The following is a 19,137-nucleotide window of genomic DNA, read 5'->3' on the forward strand; positions in this document are numbered from 1 at the left end:
ACCATCTTCATATCTTAAAAGTGCATCAGAGCATGAATGATTCAATTACCTTCCTAATATGGTACTACTAATTTATAAAATTAGAGCCAAAACAATTTGAATTTCAGGGATCCCTGGGTGGCTCAGTGGTTTGGTGCCTGCCTTTGGCCCAGGGCGCGATGCTGCAGTCCCAGGATCGAGTCCTGCATCGGGCTCCTGGAAGGGAGCCTGCTTCTCCCTCCTCCTGTGTCTCTGCCTCTCTCTCTCTCTATGTCTATCATAAATAAATAAATAAATAAATAAATAAATAAATAAATAAATAAATAAATAAATAAATCTTAAAAAGAAACCAATTTGAATTTCATAAATCAAAGCTTACAACTTTAAAGAGGATTCTGTGGGTTTATAAAGATTCAATCTTTTTAAGTACATTAAAAATATACCATTCTTAAAAACATGCACAACGATTTATAGACCTGGGTCTATTTAACTACTTTAAACTGTAACAGATTTGAAGGCAATCATATAACTACTAGGGACAGGAAATAATGTGTGTGACACTTACACATGTGCCCTCCCTTTCTCTCCCCCCGCCCCACACATACCCATATGAACAAGAATACTGGTCATTTTATTTTACTTCTTATTTCTTCTCTGAGAAGAAATACCTATGAAAAAGTCTCACCGATGCTAGCATCGGTATACAAGACAGACCTAAAAGCTTTACAATACCTAATTATCATTTTGAATTGGAATTTTATGTTACTTCCAGTAACAGAAACATTATTTTAAAAAAAGAATTGTGGGGGGAACAAAAGAAATGTGTAAGAACTTTTCATCTCATGTGTAGTATTTATGGTATGAAAAATGCAGGACTGCTTTCACATTGCTCTGCAATGTTCATTACCATATTTTCTGAGGATAGGCATGAATGAAGTAATGAGAGCCTTGGGTATTTTGTTTCTTGTGCTATAGTACTGGTAGGTATTGAAGGAATTGTTACCAACGTCCTTGAGTCAGAGGAAAATACATAAGGAGGTTTAAGTTGTAGATGCAATAATGGAAGTCCAAAGGTATTCTGAGGAGATATCTCAAGGGGCCCTGGCTTAACATCAAGTAGTTTTTCTGGTTTTATAAATACTGAAGAGTCCTGTTGAGGTGTCAAGTTTTCTTGTCCAACATACTGATCCAGGTTCACATGCTTAGGGATTTCTGTAGTTACAGTTTCTGCCCATTTCTCCTGCTCCTCTGCTTTTTTTATGGCTTCGGTATTATAGTGGCTCAAATTCAAAGGGGACACTGAAGTAGTAGGCATTGTTCTTTGTGGCAAAAGAGGCTGGAAGGAAGCGGATAACCCCCATGCCTCTTTAGGCTGTGGCAGGGGCCTGAAGGGAACTTGTTGAACTCTTCCTGAATGGAAGGAGAGGGACTTAAATTCATGCTTAGGCTGAAACTGAAGCAAAGGAAAACCATCAGCAGGTCCGAAAGTTTTTGCAGCTGGGATGAGTCTAGGTGTCTTTGGAATGGCAAAAGATGGAGACAAAAGGTGGAAAGCAGAACTTCCAGCAGGAGCAGGAGGCAGTGCAGTGGTTGGTAAGCTTTGAGATGCTGGAGTTAATCCTGTACTGGGAGGTGGGCTTTCGAACTCACATAAAGGAATACTCCCATGTGGTACATTCTGGAAGAGAAAAAGAAGCTGTTATGTAAGTTTAGAGTATATTACAAACTTCTTATTTTGCAAACAATGTTCAATATGTTTTGGAGGAGATGGAATGTAATAACTGCTAAAAATAACAAAAAGCCAACACCTGAACTGCTAGAACAACTTTAATGGTATTTTTTTAATGTGTTACCTGTAAATTTCCATGACTGTTTTGATCAGACTGCACAACTCCTTTAGGGCAGTGTGGACTCTTCTTGCCATGCTCTCTGGTGTACTCTCCTACAGGCTGTGGTTTAATAAAAGATCTCTCCTTAAAATGTCTACTGGTGTCATCAACATCACTACTCCCTCTCGTGGGGTTTAATACTTGGCTTCCCACCAGAGGCACAGACTGAGGCTGCTGCAGAAGTCGATGTATATCTGAGAGGTTAGCAAAAGATGATCCTACTATTTGCATTAGGCTCGTGAAGTTGATCTGTTGCAGCTAGGATAAAATAAAAATTAAACTATTTTAAAATATAGTGAAAAAATCTAAAGAATCAACAACAATGATCTGAGTATTCCACAACAATCATGCTTTTGTCTTAATATCTGTCAGACCCACGAATGCTGAGCAGGAGGCAGAGGTGGGGGAGATTTTTTTAAAAAGGAAAGAAAGAATACCTTCCTGTTTTCAAAGAGCTGTCAACTGGAAATATGAACTCATCATGAGATTCAGGGCTATCTATAAAGCAGTTTACATAAAGATCCCAGGGGTCATAAAGGAGTGATCTGATGGAGTGGAATGAGGACAACTACTGAAGTCCTAAAATGAGTGTTGTGATCAAATTTTCAGAAAAAAAAAAAAAAAAAAAAAAAAGCAAAGATCAGCAAACAGGTGGAAAGTGAGGACTTCCCCTGGAAAGGCTGATGAGGCGAAAGGCAAAGGGATGACCAGTGGTTGACAAATGCTGCACGTCAGAATCACCACCTGAGCATCATTTAAAAATCCCCATGGTCAGGTCATACCCACAGCAATAAGATCAGAGTATCTGGGGATGGAAGCCAGGATTAGTATTTTTAAGATGACAAGGTGATTTCAGTGTGCAGAAAAGCTTGGGAACCACTAGCATAAACACTGGCTTAGATGGAACAGGAAATTAACAGCAGCTCTAAGGAGAGGACAGGTGAGTGTGGGAGTTCCCAAACTTTGGAATGCCATCAGAATCTCCTGGAGGACTTGGAAAGCACTCTTTGCTGGGCTCCATGCCCAGTTTCTGATTTCAATAGGTCTGGGATGGGGCCTGAGAATACACTTCTAACATTTAAGTGATGCTGATGCTACTGATCCAGAGACTGCACTCTGAAGACCACTAGACTAGTGAGAGTATAATGGGAAAAGAGGGAAGGTAAAAGCTGGCTGTGGATCTTTCAAGCCCAACAGAAGAATTTGCACTTGATGAAACATACCAGTAGGGAAACACTGCAGGTTAAAAAAAAAAAAAAAAAATCTAAGTTCCCTTCAATTACTAAAAAAAAAAAAAAAAAAAAAAGTAAAGAAAAAAACATGCTTTTTTACGGAAAAAAAAAAGCACACACAAAAAAATCATCCATTATCCTATCCTCAAAGATAACTAGTATTGAGATTTTTAGTGTTTTTCCTTTTACTCTGTATTTTTAAAGCAAGATTTATTTCATATTATACAAATTGGTACCTGAAATTTACAGAACATTTTAAAACAGGAAAGTAACAGTATTAAGACAGTATCTGAAAAAAAGAATGTCTTAGAAAATGCATATATAGGACAATGGAAGTCTGAAGTTCTGAGTCTAAGGCTGGCTACCGCTATAGAAACAGCAAGTGCTATACTGAATACACTGTGGGCAAAAGAATCAAGAGGGCACACTGGATATGGGTTGTGAAAAAAAAAGAAAAGCAAAAATATCTCTCTAAGACAGTGATTCTTAATCCTTTGCATGCCTTAGAATTATCTGGAGAATTTGTTAAATATACAGACAGCTACCAGCAAAGTCCCTTGGTAATCCAAAAAAAAAAAAAAAAAAAAAGGCAGCCCCCGTGGTGCAGCAGTTTAGCACTGCCTGCAGCCCAGGGCGTGATCCTAGAGACCTGGGATCCAGTCCCACGTCGGGCTCCCTGCATGGAGCCTGCTTCTCCCTCTGCCTGTGTCTCTGTGTCTCTCATTAATAAATAAATAAAATCTTAAAAAAAAAAAGAGAGAGAGAGAGAGAGAGAGAGAAGTAGGTAATTCAGCCTGGACTCCAGGCCTCTGAATAACAAATGAAGAGTGCCCAAAGCAAAAAAACCCTACAATTTAATTTCATCTTGTCAATTTCTAAGAGTTTTGTTCATATTTCAAATCCTTACATATACATCGTATGTGTAGATTGACTTATTTATATGGAGATGTGCTTACCTGAACTAATTTAAACATTTCATCTTGGAGCATCTGCCTAACAGAATCTGAAGACTCTGGTAACTGAGCCCTGGGTTCATTGCTCTGGGTCTGCAGAGGTGTTGGCACAGGTGTTTGTGAGGCAACGCTGACTCCATTTGACACGAAAGGTGGAACTGAGGAAGATTTATCTTTAAATGCAGAGATCTGTGTACTAGATGGAAGCATATATATAAAAAACACAAGAAAAAAACAAATCAGATGTCTACAATCTGGAGAGTCTGATATTACCTTTTTCTTCTACTGTAAAGGCTTTCTGGAAGTTTTCAGGAAATTTAAACCCTAAAGCCTATCGTTCTGTACTCCTCAGCCACCTAGCCACCAGCCATCAGCACAGTACTCACGTGAATGCTATTTTATTAAGGGAGATGGAATGTCTTAGTCAGCCATGGTCCCTCCCTATGGTGTTACAATTGACAATTTATTTGCCTGGTCCCTGCAAGCATCTGAGTTTGAAACCTGTGCAATTATTCAGAGTAGTTATATTAGGAATGTTTTTTGTTACTAAATTTAATGATCCAGAGTGTAGTTAAGAAAACTAGAAAAAGTATGGGTTAAAAAAGTGTGTAATTCTACAATGCATAGAGCAAATTCTTGATCATCATTAAATGTGAAACAACAGTATTGTGAACACTTCATTTCCAAACAAATCACAAAGTTTATATTTATAATTAAACTCTAACCAAAAAAAATGCTTATTTAGGAATAAAAATTAAAGATCTAAATAAGTTTTTGTTTTACTTTAAATAAAACGATTGTTTGGGGATGATTTCTTAAACACAGCAGGTACTCAAATTTGTTTCGTAAGCAAATTGATTTCACAAACTAAATAAGGGAGCAGGCATTATTATATCCAAATAAATTGATCATTGTCTCTAAAAAGAAAAGAACATATTAAATTGCTTTTAGATTATTTGGGTTTATATTCATTCCCTTTCAGTAATAATATTTGCCTTTTATCAAGCATCTAATACTAAAAAGCTCAGTAACAAAACTTTATTTGGCAAATCCATGAAAAACAGGCATTACAAGTGATTTGCCTATTTTAAGACAACTTTATTGGCCTTTGTTTCCAACAAGTAGCAATGAGATAAATTCCAATAATGGAGAATTATTTTAAATAGGGCCATGCTATGTTATCCTATTTCAGCAAGACTTCTAAACACTAAACACACTGTTCAATCTCTGTAAAAGCCCAAAAGATAGAACAGGATGAATCTATTCTATGAGAAAATTAAAAGCATTTCATACACTATTAGAAATCTGTTAGAGGCTGGAAATGAGCAATTTTAAGTAATCCATCCACTACAGTTGACCCCTGAACAAAAAGCAGACTGGGGTGCCAACCCTCATGCAGTTGAAAATCCACGTATAACTTGACTCCTCAAAAACAGAACTACTAATAGCCTACTGTTAACCAGAAACACTATCATAACATAAATAGTCGATTAATATATTTTGTATGTTATGTGTATTGCATCTATATTCTTACAATAAAGTAAGCTAGAGAAAAGAAAATGTTAAGAAAGTCATGAGGAAGAGAAAATATATTTATAGTACTGTACTGTTTTTATAAAAAAAAAAATTATGTGTAAGGGGATCCAAGTGACTCAAACTCGTATTGTCCAAGGGTCAACCATACTTCTTTTTTTCAGAAAAGACTTTTTTTTTTTTTTTTTAGAAAAGACTCTTAAGGAATATATAGTTCCTGTATATCTTCAAAACATAGCTGTTAGAGGAAAATCTCTCAATAATAAACTTTTTTTTTCAATAATAAACTTAAAGGAAAAAAAATAAAGGTGTCAGAAATTTGTATCTACATTGTTCTTTCAATGCTTTATGTTGCTTTCATTTTACTTAGTTTTTAGTCAAAACATTTAGTAATTATTTCAAAATGGCACACCAGGCATCATTTCATTCTCTTATCTACTTGTAAAATATGATTATATCAAAATGGTACACAAAAATTCTTACCTAGAAGTTTCTGAACTTGTATCTACACAAAATGAATAAGGAATGGTGTGTTCAGGATTTGAAAAGGCTTTGATCATACTATAATTAAAGATTAATAATTGATTAGGAAGATATTCTTCACATTTCCTAAGGTGTAAGTGATCTAAAGCTCAGCCATCTAACAATCAAAACATTCTCTAGTCCTCTATAAGGCTTAGCTCATAATTACAATCTGTTTATATTTGTCTCCATAGCAATTAGTAACAGATTCAAACAAAAAGCAAAGAATATATCTGGATGACTAAACATATAACTTAATCACTGTTGACTGCCCAGTAGAAATAAAAGAATCTACAATGGAGAAGTGAGGTTAGTTGGGACCTCAAATTCCACATATAATGGAGGCAGACACTTTTCCCAGAACACTACAGAGCCCTTACTACATTTAAAACTGTAAAGACTAGTTTTTTATTAATAGAAATATGTATTTGTAAAGGCACATCACATTTAAAATATTTTTTTGTTAACTGCCCACAGAAATGAACAAAACTTGTATATCGAGAAGAGAAAGAAAATCTAATTACATTACCTCTCTTATCCAAGGTAGTTCTAAAATTCTAAAACTTCAAAAATCCTAAAAATGAAGAAAGCATGTTCCACCTGCAACAAATTAAAACTCTTTGGCTCCCCTTGAACAATAATATTCTAGCCAACAGAATAGCCCTATAGTGTGCAGTAAACACACTGCAACAGTGAAAGATATATATTGTGATTCATAACGGTTTTTTATTTGATCCAACAAAAACGGAATCAGTATGACACGGTGTTTCCCTAATTAGCAGCTTTATAAAACTCTGGTCTATTTACAGCTATATTTTACTTTGATAGGAGTGACAGTGATGGGAGAACAAAAGGCATTTTGTTCTAAATCTACCAAGATTTAGAAATCTGTAACACTTACTAAAGATCATCATTTACCACAGCTATAAAGTTAAATTTCACTAGGAACACAATATCGTTATAAAATATATATTGTAAATTATGAGAAAAATAACCTCTTCATTAAATGAATCCCAGATGGCAGTAATCATCACTTCCTTACTCTTTTCCCCCTTACCCTTTCTGTTCAGTTGATTTTTCCTCCATACATGTCTCCAATGGTTCTTCCCTTGGACACTGAACCTCTCTTGTGGATTGCTGCTGAAATTAATAGTACCCAAGAAGAAAATGGGTCATATAAGTAGGTATTACTGTCTTAGGTGTCTTTAGTTTCACATTCACTACTTACCCAGAGTAACAACAGTCTAAAAGCAAGTGAGAAACTAAACATGAAAATTAACTCCCAGTGCTGCTCTGATCAGATTTTTAACTGTGTGAATTGCCTTTGGCCCATCACCCTGAGCCACTGAGCTTATTAAAATACAAGAACAAATTATGTCAGTGGAAATTATTTACACTACATTTACAAATACACTGTAAATTACATATACCCATCATTGCGTGATTAATAAGTACATTCTGAAAACAACTATAAACAGGAAAAACATCCTTTTTGAAGGAATTTTTTCAATAATTAGAAATATCTGTGTTCCATCTGAAAATGCAGTGCATAGTTTTGAGAAAACAAATAATACATAAAAGTGAAATATGTGCAAAAACTGCATACTATAGCTGAATTACATGTTATGAATATAGAATACTTCTATTACTCTTGATTAAGTTAATTTACTATGGCAGTTTATAAAATAAAAATTTCATTGCCTGAAATTATTAGACATCTTACTAAGGATAGTATTTCAGTGAAAGAAAAATGTTGCATGGCCTGGTTATTCTCTGCAACCTACAGCGTACTTTTAAGACAATAACAGCCTTGGCTGGATGATTAAATAAAAATACTTAAATATAATTTAAATAACATTACCCACTATTTATTGACTTACTTCTTCTAAATGCTGTGGTAAAGTCTGCATGTTAATGACAGTATTGGAACTTTTAAGACTTTCAACAGGCTCTTTGGTACCTTCTATAAGGAAACAAGGAGAAAGAGAAAAGTGACCATTTGAAAAAAATCAGTTTACTTTTTAGAAGGTCCAGGAATATTATGGGGAAACAAAGATAATGACAGAAATATTTCTATCCTCCTTATAAAAATGTTTTTATTTAAATTCATTAACAGGGGATCCCTGGGTGGCTCAGCGGTTTAGCGCTTGCCTTCGGCCCAGGGCGTGATCCTGGAGTCCTGGGATCGAGTCCCGCATCGGGCTCCCTGCATGGAGCCTGCTTCTCCCTCTGCCTGTGTCTCTGCCTCTCTCTCCTCTGTGTCTTTCACGAATAAATAAATTAAAAAAATAATAATAATAAATAAATTCAACTAGCAAAATAAATAAATTCAATTAACATATAGTATATTCTTGGTTTCAGAGGTAGAGTTTAATGATTCATCAGTCTTATAATAATATCCAGCACTCATTATATCGCATGCATATCCATCACCCAGTTACCCCATTCTCCAATCCCCCTCCCCTCCAGGAACCCTCAGTTTGTTTCCTATGATTAAGAGTCTCTTAGGGTTTGTCTCTCTCTCTCTGATTTCATCTTGTTTTATTTTTCCCTCCCTTGTTCCATGATCCTGTTTTGTTTCTTAAATTCCACATATGAGTGAGATCATATGATAATTGTCTTTCTTTGATGGACTTATTTTGCATAGTACAATATGACTTATTTTGTTCTAGTTCCATCCATGTCACTGAAAATGGCAAGATTTCATTTTTTTGATGGCTTAGTATTCCACTGTATTTATATATACCAAATCTTCTTTATCCATTCATCTGTCAGTGGACATATGGGCTTATTCCATAGTTTGGCTATTATGGACACTGCGGCTATAAACATTGGGATGCAGGTGCCCCATTTGGATCACATTTGTATATTTGGGGTAAATCCCTAGTAGTGAAATTGCTGGGTCATACAGTAGCTCTATTTTCAATTTTTTGAGGAACCTCCACACTGTTTTCCAGCATGGCTGTACCAGTGTCCATTCCCACCAAGAGTGTAAGAGAGTTCTTTCTCTGCATCCTTGCCAACATCTGTCATTTCCTGACTTGTTAATTTTAGCTTTTCTGACTGGTGTGAGGTGGTATCTCATTGTGGTTTTGGTTTGTATTTCCCTGACACTGAGTGATGTTGAGCAGGAAAAGAATGGGAGAAGATATTTGCAAACATCTTATCAAATAAAAGGCTAGTATCCAAAATCTATAAAAAACTTATCAAACTCAACACCTAAAGAACAAATAATTCAATCAATAAATGGGCAGAAGACATGAATAGACATTTCTCCAAAGAAGACATATAAATGGCCAAGAGACATATAAAAATGTTTTTTTTTAGGGATCCCTGGGTGGCGCAGCGGTTTAGCGCCTGCCTTTGGCCCAGGGCGCTATCCTGGAGACCCGGGATCGAATCCCACATCGGGCTCCCGGTGCATGGAGCCTGCTTCGCCCTCTGCCTGTGTCTCTGCCTCTCTCTCTCTCTCACTGTGTGCCTATCATAAATAAATAAAAATTAAAAAATTAAAAAATAAAAAAAATAAATAAATAAAATGTTTTTTTATAAACACCTGAAGACAACCCCTCCTCAAGTAAATCCCTGATAAGCCTTGAGAGACCTCATATCACTGTGTTTAACTCCATGTAAAGCTCTGAGAGTTTCTGTTTTATTTTATTTTTTTTTTGAGTTTCTGTTTTAATAAAGATTGCTAAGGAAACGTACACAGATTTGGTTCACAAAAATGAAGAGGCCCACGATAGTTACAAAACCAAGGCAAAAGGCCCAAGAATTATAAACTCATGTTATGAGTTAATGAGTTCAACATTTCATAAGTATTACACTCTTAGGGAAAGTGTAAGAGAGACAGAGTATCTGGGGCACACTACTCACTGAGCACACGGTCTGCCATGGGGCTCTATCCCACGGCCCTCAGATCACAATCTGAGCCAAAACCAAGAGTTGGATGCTTAAACGACTGAGCCACTGAGGCGCCCCATGCTCTCTTTTAACTTTAGGTTTTAGGCAATTATAAACATACTATTTTAGATATGAGACTAAATAAGTTATCACAGACATTCATTCACCAACTTCAAATTAAAAGCCAAATAAAAAGATTAGCCAAATGAACTGACCTTCATAGTCCGATAGGTATGTTTCCATTTCCTCTTGGTTAAATGTTTCTACTTCTAAAAGATCCTCACCAATATCTACAAATTCTTTTTCAGTATCATCAGTAACAGGAATAATCTCATCTTTGGTTTCTTTTATTTCAGGATTGTATGTTTCAGTTGGCATTCTATTGACAAAAATAAAGCAGCAAAAATTTTAACTCATTCTTGGAAACAAAAAGCTTGCTTTCAATTAATTCTGTCTACTGAACAGGAACATTAGGTCTCATATTTATTGTTTTCTGTTTTTTAACCACATCTCGGTACATAGTAGAAGCTCCATAAAGGGTTGTTCGATGAACGACTAAACATCCCCATTTTTATTTACTCAAATAACTGGAATAATTTCAACCTATGAAATCTGCCATTCTCACAAAGGAATCTTCCTATTAAAGGTTAAAACTTGTTGTTCAAAGATATATTGCTTCATAAGTAAAAACGTATGAAATGATTACCTCAACTTCCCCTAACATAGGAAATCAATTAATATAAGAAGAGGATCTCTCAGGATGAGAATTAGCTCCTCTATCAGAAAATATAAGCTAAACCAACAAGGAAGAAGCATATTTTGCAATGAATTGTTAAAGCACTTCTCTATAGCTCAAAGAAATGCTCATTCCTTTACCTCTCAAAGGTTTGATTCTTGCCTTAAAGCCCAAACACTATCAAACAAGTATCATCCACTGAAAAGGAATGTATAATCAAAAACTTACATCAAGATATTTTGACGAGGTTCGTTTTGATCATTTCTTTCCTCAGTCCCACCTTGGGTGGTTACTGCGACGGAACAGTCAGCATTCATTTTGCAATCACTCTCAATGTTCGGTCCAGTCTGCAACTGAGGATAATGATTCTCTAGCACCTAAAAACAAACCATTTACAGTATTTAGTATTCACAGTCGAATCTCATACTTTTCATTATATTGTTTGGTTATTAATATTTTCCACAGACCTATTCCTGATTAAATTTTTCATTCGTTTATCAAGTATTTACCGCATTTCTTTTTTTTTTTTTAAAGATTTTATTTATTTATTCATGATAGTCACACACACACAGAGAGAGAGACAGAGAGAGGCAGAGACACAGGCAGAGGGAGAAGCAGGCTCCATGCAGGGAGCCCGACGTGGGGCTCGATCCCGGGTTTCCAGGATCACGCCCTGGGCCAAAGGCAGGCGCCAAACCGCTGCGCCACCCAGGGATCCCTATTTACCGCATTTCTACAACTCAATACTTGTTGCAAGTCTTTATTCCATCTGGAAAAAACAAACCTGACTACGTAAATAATGTTGGAAAGAAATCAGCCTTATAAATTAGTAAGGTGGGGGGTATGTGGGCAGCTTATTCGGTTAAGCATCTGACTCTATTTCAGCTCAGGTCATGACCTCAGGGTCCTGGGATCAAGCCCTGCATTGGGCTCTGCACTCAGCATGGAATCTCCTTGTCCTTCTCCCTCTGCTCCCCACCCCCCCCCGGTGCTCTCTCTCTCTCTCTCTTTCTCTCTCTCTCATTTAAATAAATAAATAAAATCTTTAAAAAAAATAAAAATAAATTTTAAAAACCCAATTTTGTACAGTATGTTACCAAAGTTTAAGTCACAAAACAATAACAATAAAAATGTAAAGCTACTTTCACTTAACTCTTTTTGCTATTATAAAGGCACTTCGTGATTACTCCAAAATGACATGATAGATAAAAATATATGCAGCTAAAAATACATGGATAGATCTCTTTTAAGTCTCTTGTTTAGAAATTTGTGTATATCACCTAGAAATACAAATTTCAGTGACAAAAAATGTCACAGTATCTTAAATAAACAACATTAGGATAATAGACACTGATCTCAAAAAATGAAAAAAAATCTCAAAAAAACAAAATACACACACACACACACACCCTGCAATCTAGAGTAAATTATTTTAACACTCCATTATTTTTTAATTCTAATTTTTAATTTTTAAAAATAATCTCTATGCCCAATATGGGGCTTGAAATCACAACCCTAAAATCAAGAATCACATGATCTACCACTGAGCCAGCCAGGTGCCACAGAATGAAGGCATTTAATTTTTTTTAAGGCATTTTAAAATAGAATAAATATAGTTCTCTCGGGCAGCCCTGGTGGCACAGCTGTTTAGCGCCGCCTGCAGCCCAGGGCATGATCGTGGAGACCTGGGTTCGAGTCCCATGTCGGGCTTCCTGCATGGAGCCTGCTTCTCCCTCTGCCTGTGTCTCTGCCTCTCTCTCTGTCTCTCTCTGTGTGTTGCACATGAATAAATAAAATCTTAAAAATATATATATATAGTTATTTCTTGTTCTCCCTTTTTCTTGCCTTACAAAACAAAACAGAAAAATAAAATAAAATAAAAGAGAACAAATACAGAACTAGGATGGGTGGAGGTAAGTCAACCAAGATGGTAACATAGGAGGCTCCTAAATTCCCCTCCTCTCACTGGCACACTGAATGTACAATTATACACAAAGCAATTACTGCTGAAAGAAATCTAGAAACTAGCTAATGGATTCCTATACATAAAGCAAATGAGAAAATATTCACACAGAGATAGGTAGCAAAAACTGAGACACATTCTGGCCAAAACCCCACCCATGGCACAGCATCCTATAAGCAGGAAGGAACTCTTAACTTCACTCTGATGAGGGAAGAGTTTGGATGCCACTTAGCACTCTAACTTTTAAGACTCTCACTTGAGAGATGAGCATCCAAAACACCTAGCTCTGAAAGCCAGTGAGGGTTGCATCCATAAGTCCCACAAGACCATAGCAAACAAAGCAGAAATTATTAACAGGTGCATGAGAACTCACTGCAACTATCCTCAAAAGGCTCAGCACAGTGGAACAGGCAAAAACACCCATCTCTGTCTTCTCCTGGAAGGATACAACTGCATATATCTGGGGGCTAGCTATGATACCCCACAGACTGGGAAACTGATGGACACCTCCCCTGCCTTCTCTCTCTAGCCCATTCCAAGTCACCAGTATCTTCCTGGAGGCACACATCTGGGTGTCAGCAGCTACTGACTAAAGGACAGGAGCCCAGATCACCTGTCTCTGACAACTAATGGGATTTGCATTTATGAGTCCCATAGAAGTGTAGCAAAGAAGCAGTTCTTAATGCCTGGAGGAGCATCCCCCTGTAGTTATACATGAGGGCCTAGTTCACAGAGATGGAACAAAAACATCCATCTCCCAGTTTCTCCTCAGAAAGGGCTTTCCTATGTACTTTGTCACATGCTGCCTCAGAGTCCAACTTCCAATCCCTGTGTCCCTAGATGCTAAACGTGACACAACATTTGGGACACTAATGGATCTTGACATACCCTCAACTACTGGGAATCATTAAGAACAAAGAAGAAGACTTAGATGATCACAAAGACTTCAGAGCCAAGCAGCAGCTCAGACCCAGCTGGCTGATGAGGTTCATCTCCTACATAAGACCACTCTATCCAGCCTGGGAGATGTGGCTGCTTTATCTAATGCACAAAAACCAGCACAGAAAGTCAAGTAAACTGAAGAAATGGGAATATGTTCTAAACAAATTGGCAAGATAAATCTCCAGAAATAGATCTTTTTTAAAAAATATTTTATTTATTTATTCATGAGAGACACAGGCAGAGGGAGAAGCAGGCTCTATGCGGGGGGAGCCTGACATGGGACTAGATCCCTGGTCTCCAGGATCAGGCCCTGGGCTGAAGGCGGCACTAAACCACTGAGCCGCCAGGGCTGCCCTCCAGAAATAGACCTTAATGAAATGGAAATAATGATATATCCTGATAGAGATTCAGAATAATGGTCACAGAGGTTAGGGGATGAACAAAGTGAAAACATAAGTGACGCATGAACGAAGTGAGAATTTCAACAAAGAGAAAATACAAAATGTAGAAAACAGAAATTACAGAGCTAAAGAATATGATAATTGAACTGAAAAATTCAATGGAGAGGTTTAAAAGCAGACTGGATCAAGTGGAAGAAAAGATCAGAAAACTCAAAGGCAGAGTAGTGAAATTCATCTAATCAGAGGAACAAAAAAGAAAAAAAAATTATCGGCTTATTTTTTAAAATATTTTATTTATTTATTCATGAGAGACACAGAGAAAGAGAGAGAGAGAAAGAGCCAGAGACAGGCAGAGGGAGAAGCAGGCTCCATGCAGGGAGCCCAATGTGGGACTCGATTCTAAGACTCCAGGATCACATCACGCCCTGGGCCAAAGGCCCCCACTGAGCCACCCAGGGGTCCCAAGAAAAAAAAAAATTTAAAAGAGTTAAGATAACTTAAGGGACTTATGGGACACCATCAAGCAGACAATTACATGCATTACTGAGGTCCCAAAGGGAGGGGAAAGAGAAAGGAGCAGAAAACTTATTCAGAGAAATAATAACTGAAAACTTTAAACCTGAGGAAAGAAACAGATGTCCAGATCTAGGAAGCCCAGAGAGTTCTAAATAATATAAATCCAAAGAGACCTATACTGAAGCACATTATAATTACATTGTCAAAGTTAAAGACAATCTTAAAAACAGGAAAAGAAAAACAATTTGTTACATACAAAGAAACTCCTTAACACCATCAGCATATTTTTCAGCAGAAACTTTGCAGAACAGAGAGAGTGGCATGATATATTCAAAGTGCTGGGGGGGGGGGGGGGCGGCGAATAACTTCTAAGCAAGAACAGTCTACCCAGCAAAGGTATTCTTCAGAATTGAAAGAGAGAAATAATTTCCCAGACAAGCAAAAACAGAGAGTTCATAACCACTAGACTAGCCTTACAAGAAATGTTAAAGGGAGTTCATCAAGCTGAAACAATGAAACACTAATGGGTAACAAGAAATTATGTGAAAGTATAAAATCCGCTGATAAAAAATATCCAGTTGGGATCCCTGGGTGGCGCAGCGGTTTGGCGCCTGCCTTTGGCCCAGGGCGTGATCCTGGAGACCCGGGATCGAATCCCACATCAGGCTCCCGGTGCATGGAGCCTGCTTCTCCCTCTGCCTATGTCTCTGCCTCTCTCTCTTTCTCTCTCTGTGACTATCATAAATAAATAAAAATTTAAAAAAATATATCCAGTTAAATTCAAAATAGTCTAGTGTTTTCATGGTGGTGGGTAAAACACAACTCTAGTGTGAAGATTAAAAGACAGATATGAAAAATAACTATAACTACAATTATTTGTTAATAAATACACAATGTAAAAAGATGCAAATTTTTACTTCAAAAACATAAAAATGTTTTTTTTTTTTTTGGTAAGGGAGGAAAGGTAGTGCAAAAATGTAGAGATTTTGTATGCATTAAAAGTTAAGTTGTTATCACCTTAAAATAGACTATTATATGTTTTAAAGCAAAAACCTACAGTAGACACACAAAAAAAAATGACACAAAAGCATATTACAGAACATAATCAAATAACAAAGGAGAAGAACAAGAGAAGATGAGAACAAAGGACTTACAAAATAATCTGAAAATTTTAACAAAATGGTAATATTAAGTCCCTAACTATCAATAATTAATTTAAAAGTAAATAGATGAGGGGCACCTGGGTGGCTCAGTCAGTAAAGTGTCTGACTCTTGATTTTGGCTCAGTTATGATCTCAGGGGTTGTAAAAAATCAAACGTCTCAGGGCTGGGCTCATCAAGCAGTCTGCTTGAGATTCTCTCTCTCTGTCCTTCCTCTCTGTCTCTTCCTCTGTCCTTCTCTTCTTCTGCCTTCTTCTTCTTCTCTTCTTCTGTCTTCTGTCCTTCCTCTCTGTGCTCTCTCTCTCAAATAATAAAATAAATCTTAAATAAATAAATAAAAATTAAGGTAAATGAACTAAATTATCCAATCAAAAGACAAGGAGAGTTCTCCTAACAGTTCTGGCTTAGGTCTGAACAACTTACTTTATTCTCTTTGACCTTGCACTACCACCAAAGTTGATCAGACCAAATAAGTCACGTGACCTGAGCCAATCAGTCTTTCTTAAAAATATGAATGGCACGGAACATATGGCTGAGCTGCACTGGCCTTGGAACAATAAGGCTCCACAAGTAGCCACATCTGAGTGAAACTTGGAAAGGTGTGGAAAGGTCTAGAGGAGCAGAAAAAGGAAGACAGTTTACAGAGAGAATGGAATATTCTTCCAAAGAGAAGCAGAAATGAGAAGTAGAGTGTTCCCCAAAATAAAGACAAGAAGAAGAGCTGACTGGTGACTTTCCAGTTGCCATAATGACCAACTTATTGCCTCAAATAGATTTCACAAGATTTTCCTTCTTCCTACCAATGAATTCCTCATTGCCAAGACCAACAAAAAAAAAAAGACAGGGAGTGTTGAATGGATTAAAAAAAAGGAGACTCAACTATTTGCTGCCTGTAAGAGATTTACTTAAGCATTAAGGCCAGAGACTGAAAGTGAAGAGATGGAAAAACATTCCATGCAAGTAGAAACCAAAGGAAAACAGGATAGTTATACTTCTATCAGAAGTATAACTTCTTCTATCATAGAAAACAGACTTTAAGCCAAAGCGAGAAATAAGAGATAAAGAAGGATGTTATATAATGATAAAGGGGTCAATCTACCAAAGACATTTAACATTAGTCAATATTTATGCAGCCAATATAGAAGAAAATAAATAATTAGAGCAAATATTACCACATATGAAGAGAGAAATAGATAGCAATACAAAAACAGCTGAGAAGTTCAATAGACAGATAGATCAGATGGATCTAACACACATTTACAAAACATCCTATCCAATAGCAGCAACATACACATCCTTCTCAAGGGCATATGGAACATTCTCCAGGAGAGATTATATATTGGGCCATAAAAACAAGTCTTAGTAAATTTAAGTAAGACGTAAGAAGATTAAAATCATATTGAGCATCTTTTCCAACAACGATATGAAACTAGAAACCAATTACAAGAAGAAAACTGTGCAAACCACAAATATGCAAAGATTAAACAACATACTCCTGAAGAACCAATAAGTCAAAGGTGAAATAAAAAGGGAAGTAAAAAAAATATCTTGAGACAAAGGAAAATGAAAATACAACATACCAAAACTTGTGAGGCCCAGCAGAAGCAGTCCTAAGAGTAAAGTTCATAGCCTGCTTCTCCCACTGCCCCTCCCCACCCCTGCTCATGCTCTCCTTCTTGCTCATGCTCTTTCTTGTTCTGCTGTCTAATAAATAAAATATTTTTTAAAGAAAGAAAAAACAAAGATCTCAAACAACCTAACTTTACACCTAAAGAAACTAGAAAAAAGAAGTCCAACATTAGTAGAAGGAAATAAAGATCAGAAAAGAAATATATGAAATATAGACTAAAAAGAGAAAAAAATCAAAGAAACTAAGAACTGGATCTGGGAAAAATAAACAAAACAGGCAAGCCTTTAGCTAGACTCAAAAAGAAGAGAGGACTCAAGCAAATAAATTTAGAAATGGAAGAGGAGACATTACAACTAGATAGTACGTGAATACTAATGATCACAAGAGACCAATTCTGAGCAATTACAAACCAACAAATCAGACAACCTAGATGAACTAGATAAATTCTTAGAAACATACAGTCTACTAAGACTGAATCACAAAAAACAGAAAATGTGAACAGAACATAATGAGTAGAGTCTGAATCAGTAATCACAACCTTCCAAAAGAGAAAACCCCAGACCCAGATGGATTCCCTGGCAAATTCTACCCACATTTAAAGAATGCCAATCTTTCTCAAATTCTTCTAATAAACTAAAGAGAGAGAACACTCTCAAACTCATTTTACAAGTCTAGCATTAGCCTTATATCAAAGCCAGACAAGAACACTACAAGAAGAGTAGAGGCCACTATCTCCAATGAACAACAGATGCCAAGATACTTAACAAAATATCAGTAAACTGAATTCGACACTACATTAAAAATATCATACACATGATCAAGTGGGATTTATTCCAGGGATGCAAAGGTAGTTCAACATCTGCAAATCAGTCAATCTCATATACTTTATTAACAAAATAAAATGTTAAAATCATATGATTTCAATATATGCAGAAAAAGAGTATGACAAAATTTTATAAACATCCATTCATGATTTAAAAAAAAAAAAACCTGTCAACAAGCTGAGTACAATAGAAATATCTCAACATTCTAAAGACCAGGGGCACCTGGATGGCTCAGTCGGTTAAGTGCCTGCCTTTGCCTCAGGTCATGATCCCAGGTTCCAGGGATAGAGCCCCACATCAGGCTCAGCAGGAAGCCTGCTTCTCCCTCTCCCTCTGCCTGCCACTCCTCCTGCTTGTGCTCTTGCTCAGCAGGAAGCCTGCTACTCCCTCTCCCTCTGCCTCTGCCTGCCACTCCTGCTTGTGCTCTTTCTCTCTGTCAAATAACTAAAAACAAAATCTTTAAAAACAAGCAAATAAAAACATTCTAAAGACCATATATGAGGGACCTATAGTTAATACTATTTTCAACAGAAAAAAACAACAACAAACAACCTGAAAGCTTCTCCTCTAAGATCAAAAACAAGATAAGGATGCCCAGTCTCACCACTTTTATATAACATAGTACAGGAAGTCCTAGTTGGAGCAAGCAATTAGGCAAGAAAAAAAAAAAAAAAGGCATCAGGAAGGAAGAAGGTAAACTGTCCCCATCTGCAGATGACTTGATACTCTACATGGAAAATCCTAAAGACTCCACCAAAAAAAAAAAAAAAAAGGTTAGAATAAATGAATTGCAAGATAAAAATCAATATACAAAAATGAATTGTATTTAGATACATAAACAACAAATTATTGGAAAGAAAACTTAAGAAATAAATCTCATTTACAATTGCATCAAAAAATAAAGTATCTGGGAATTAATGTAACTAAGGAGGTGAAAGACTTGTACACTGAAA

The 19,137-nt window shown here is 36.5% G+C and overlaps 1 protein-coding gene across 9 annotated transcripts in view; it reads right to left on the bottom strand.

Moving 5' to 3' along the window:
- Positions 1-19,137, bottom strand: part of CPLANE1 (ciliogenesis and planar polarity effector complex subunit 1) — a 141,283-nt gene that overhangs the window by 54,408 nt on the left and 67,738 nt on the right. For 6 of the 9 annotated variants that reach the window (XR_008664356.1, XM_055324960.1, XM_055324965.1 and 3 more), the window contains 7 exons: positions 10,976-11,124; positions 10,227-10,390; positions 7,989-8,071; positions 7,166-7,248; positions 4,057-4,249; positions 1,833-2,126; positions 887-1,657 (listed from right to left, as the gene is read on the bottom strand). Coding sequence is in view for 8 of the 9 variants with exons in the window: in XM_055324960.1 (XP_055180935.1) it covers positions 887-1,657; positions 1,833-2,126; positions 4,057-4,249; positions 7,166-7,248; positions 7,989-8,071; positions 10,227-10,390; positions 10,976-11,124 (1,737 nt within the window). In the remaining variant the exon portion in view is untranslated. The remainder of the gene's footprint in view (positions 1-886; positions 1,658-1,832; positions 2,127-4,056; positions 4,250-7,165; positions 7,249-7,988; positions 8,072-10,226; positions 10,391-10,975; positions 11,125-19,137) is intronic. The other 3 variants (XM_055324967.1, XM_055324961.1, XM_055324962.1) reach the window with 2 other exon arrangements.

This window comes from Nyctereutes procyonoides, unplaced genomic scaffold, assembly GCF_905146905.1.
Source record: "Nyctereutes procyonoides isolate TBG_1078 unplaced genomic scaffold, NYPRO_anot_genome, whole genome shotgun sequence".
Lineage (NCBI taxonomy): Eukaryota > Metazoa > Chordata > Mammalia > Carnivora > Canidae > Nyctereutes > Nyctereutes procyonoides.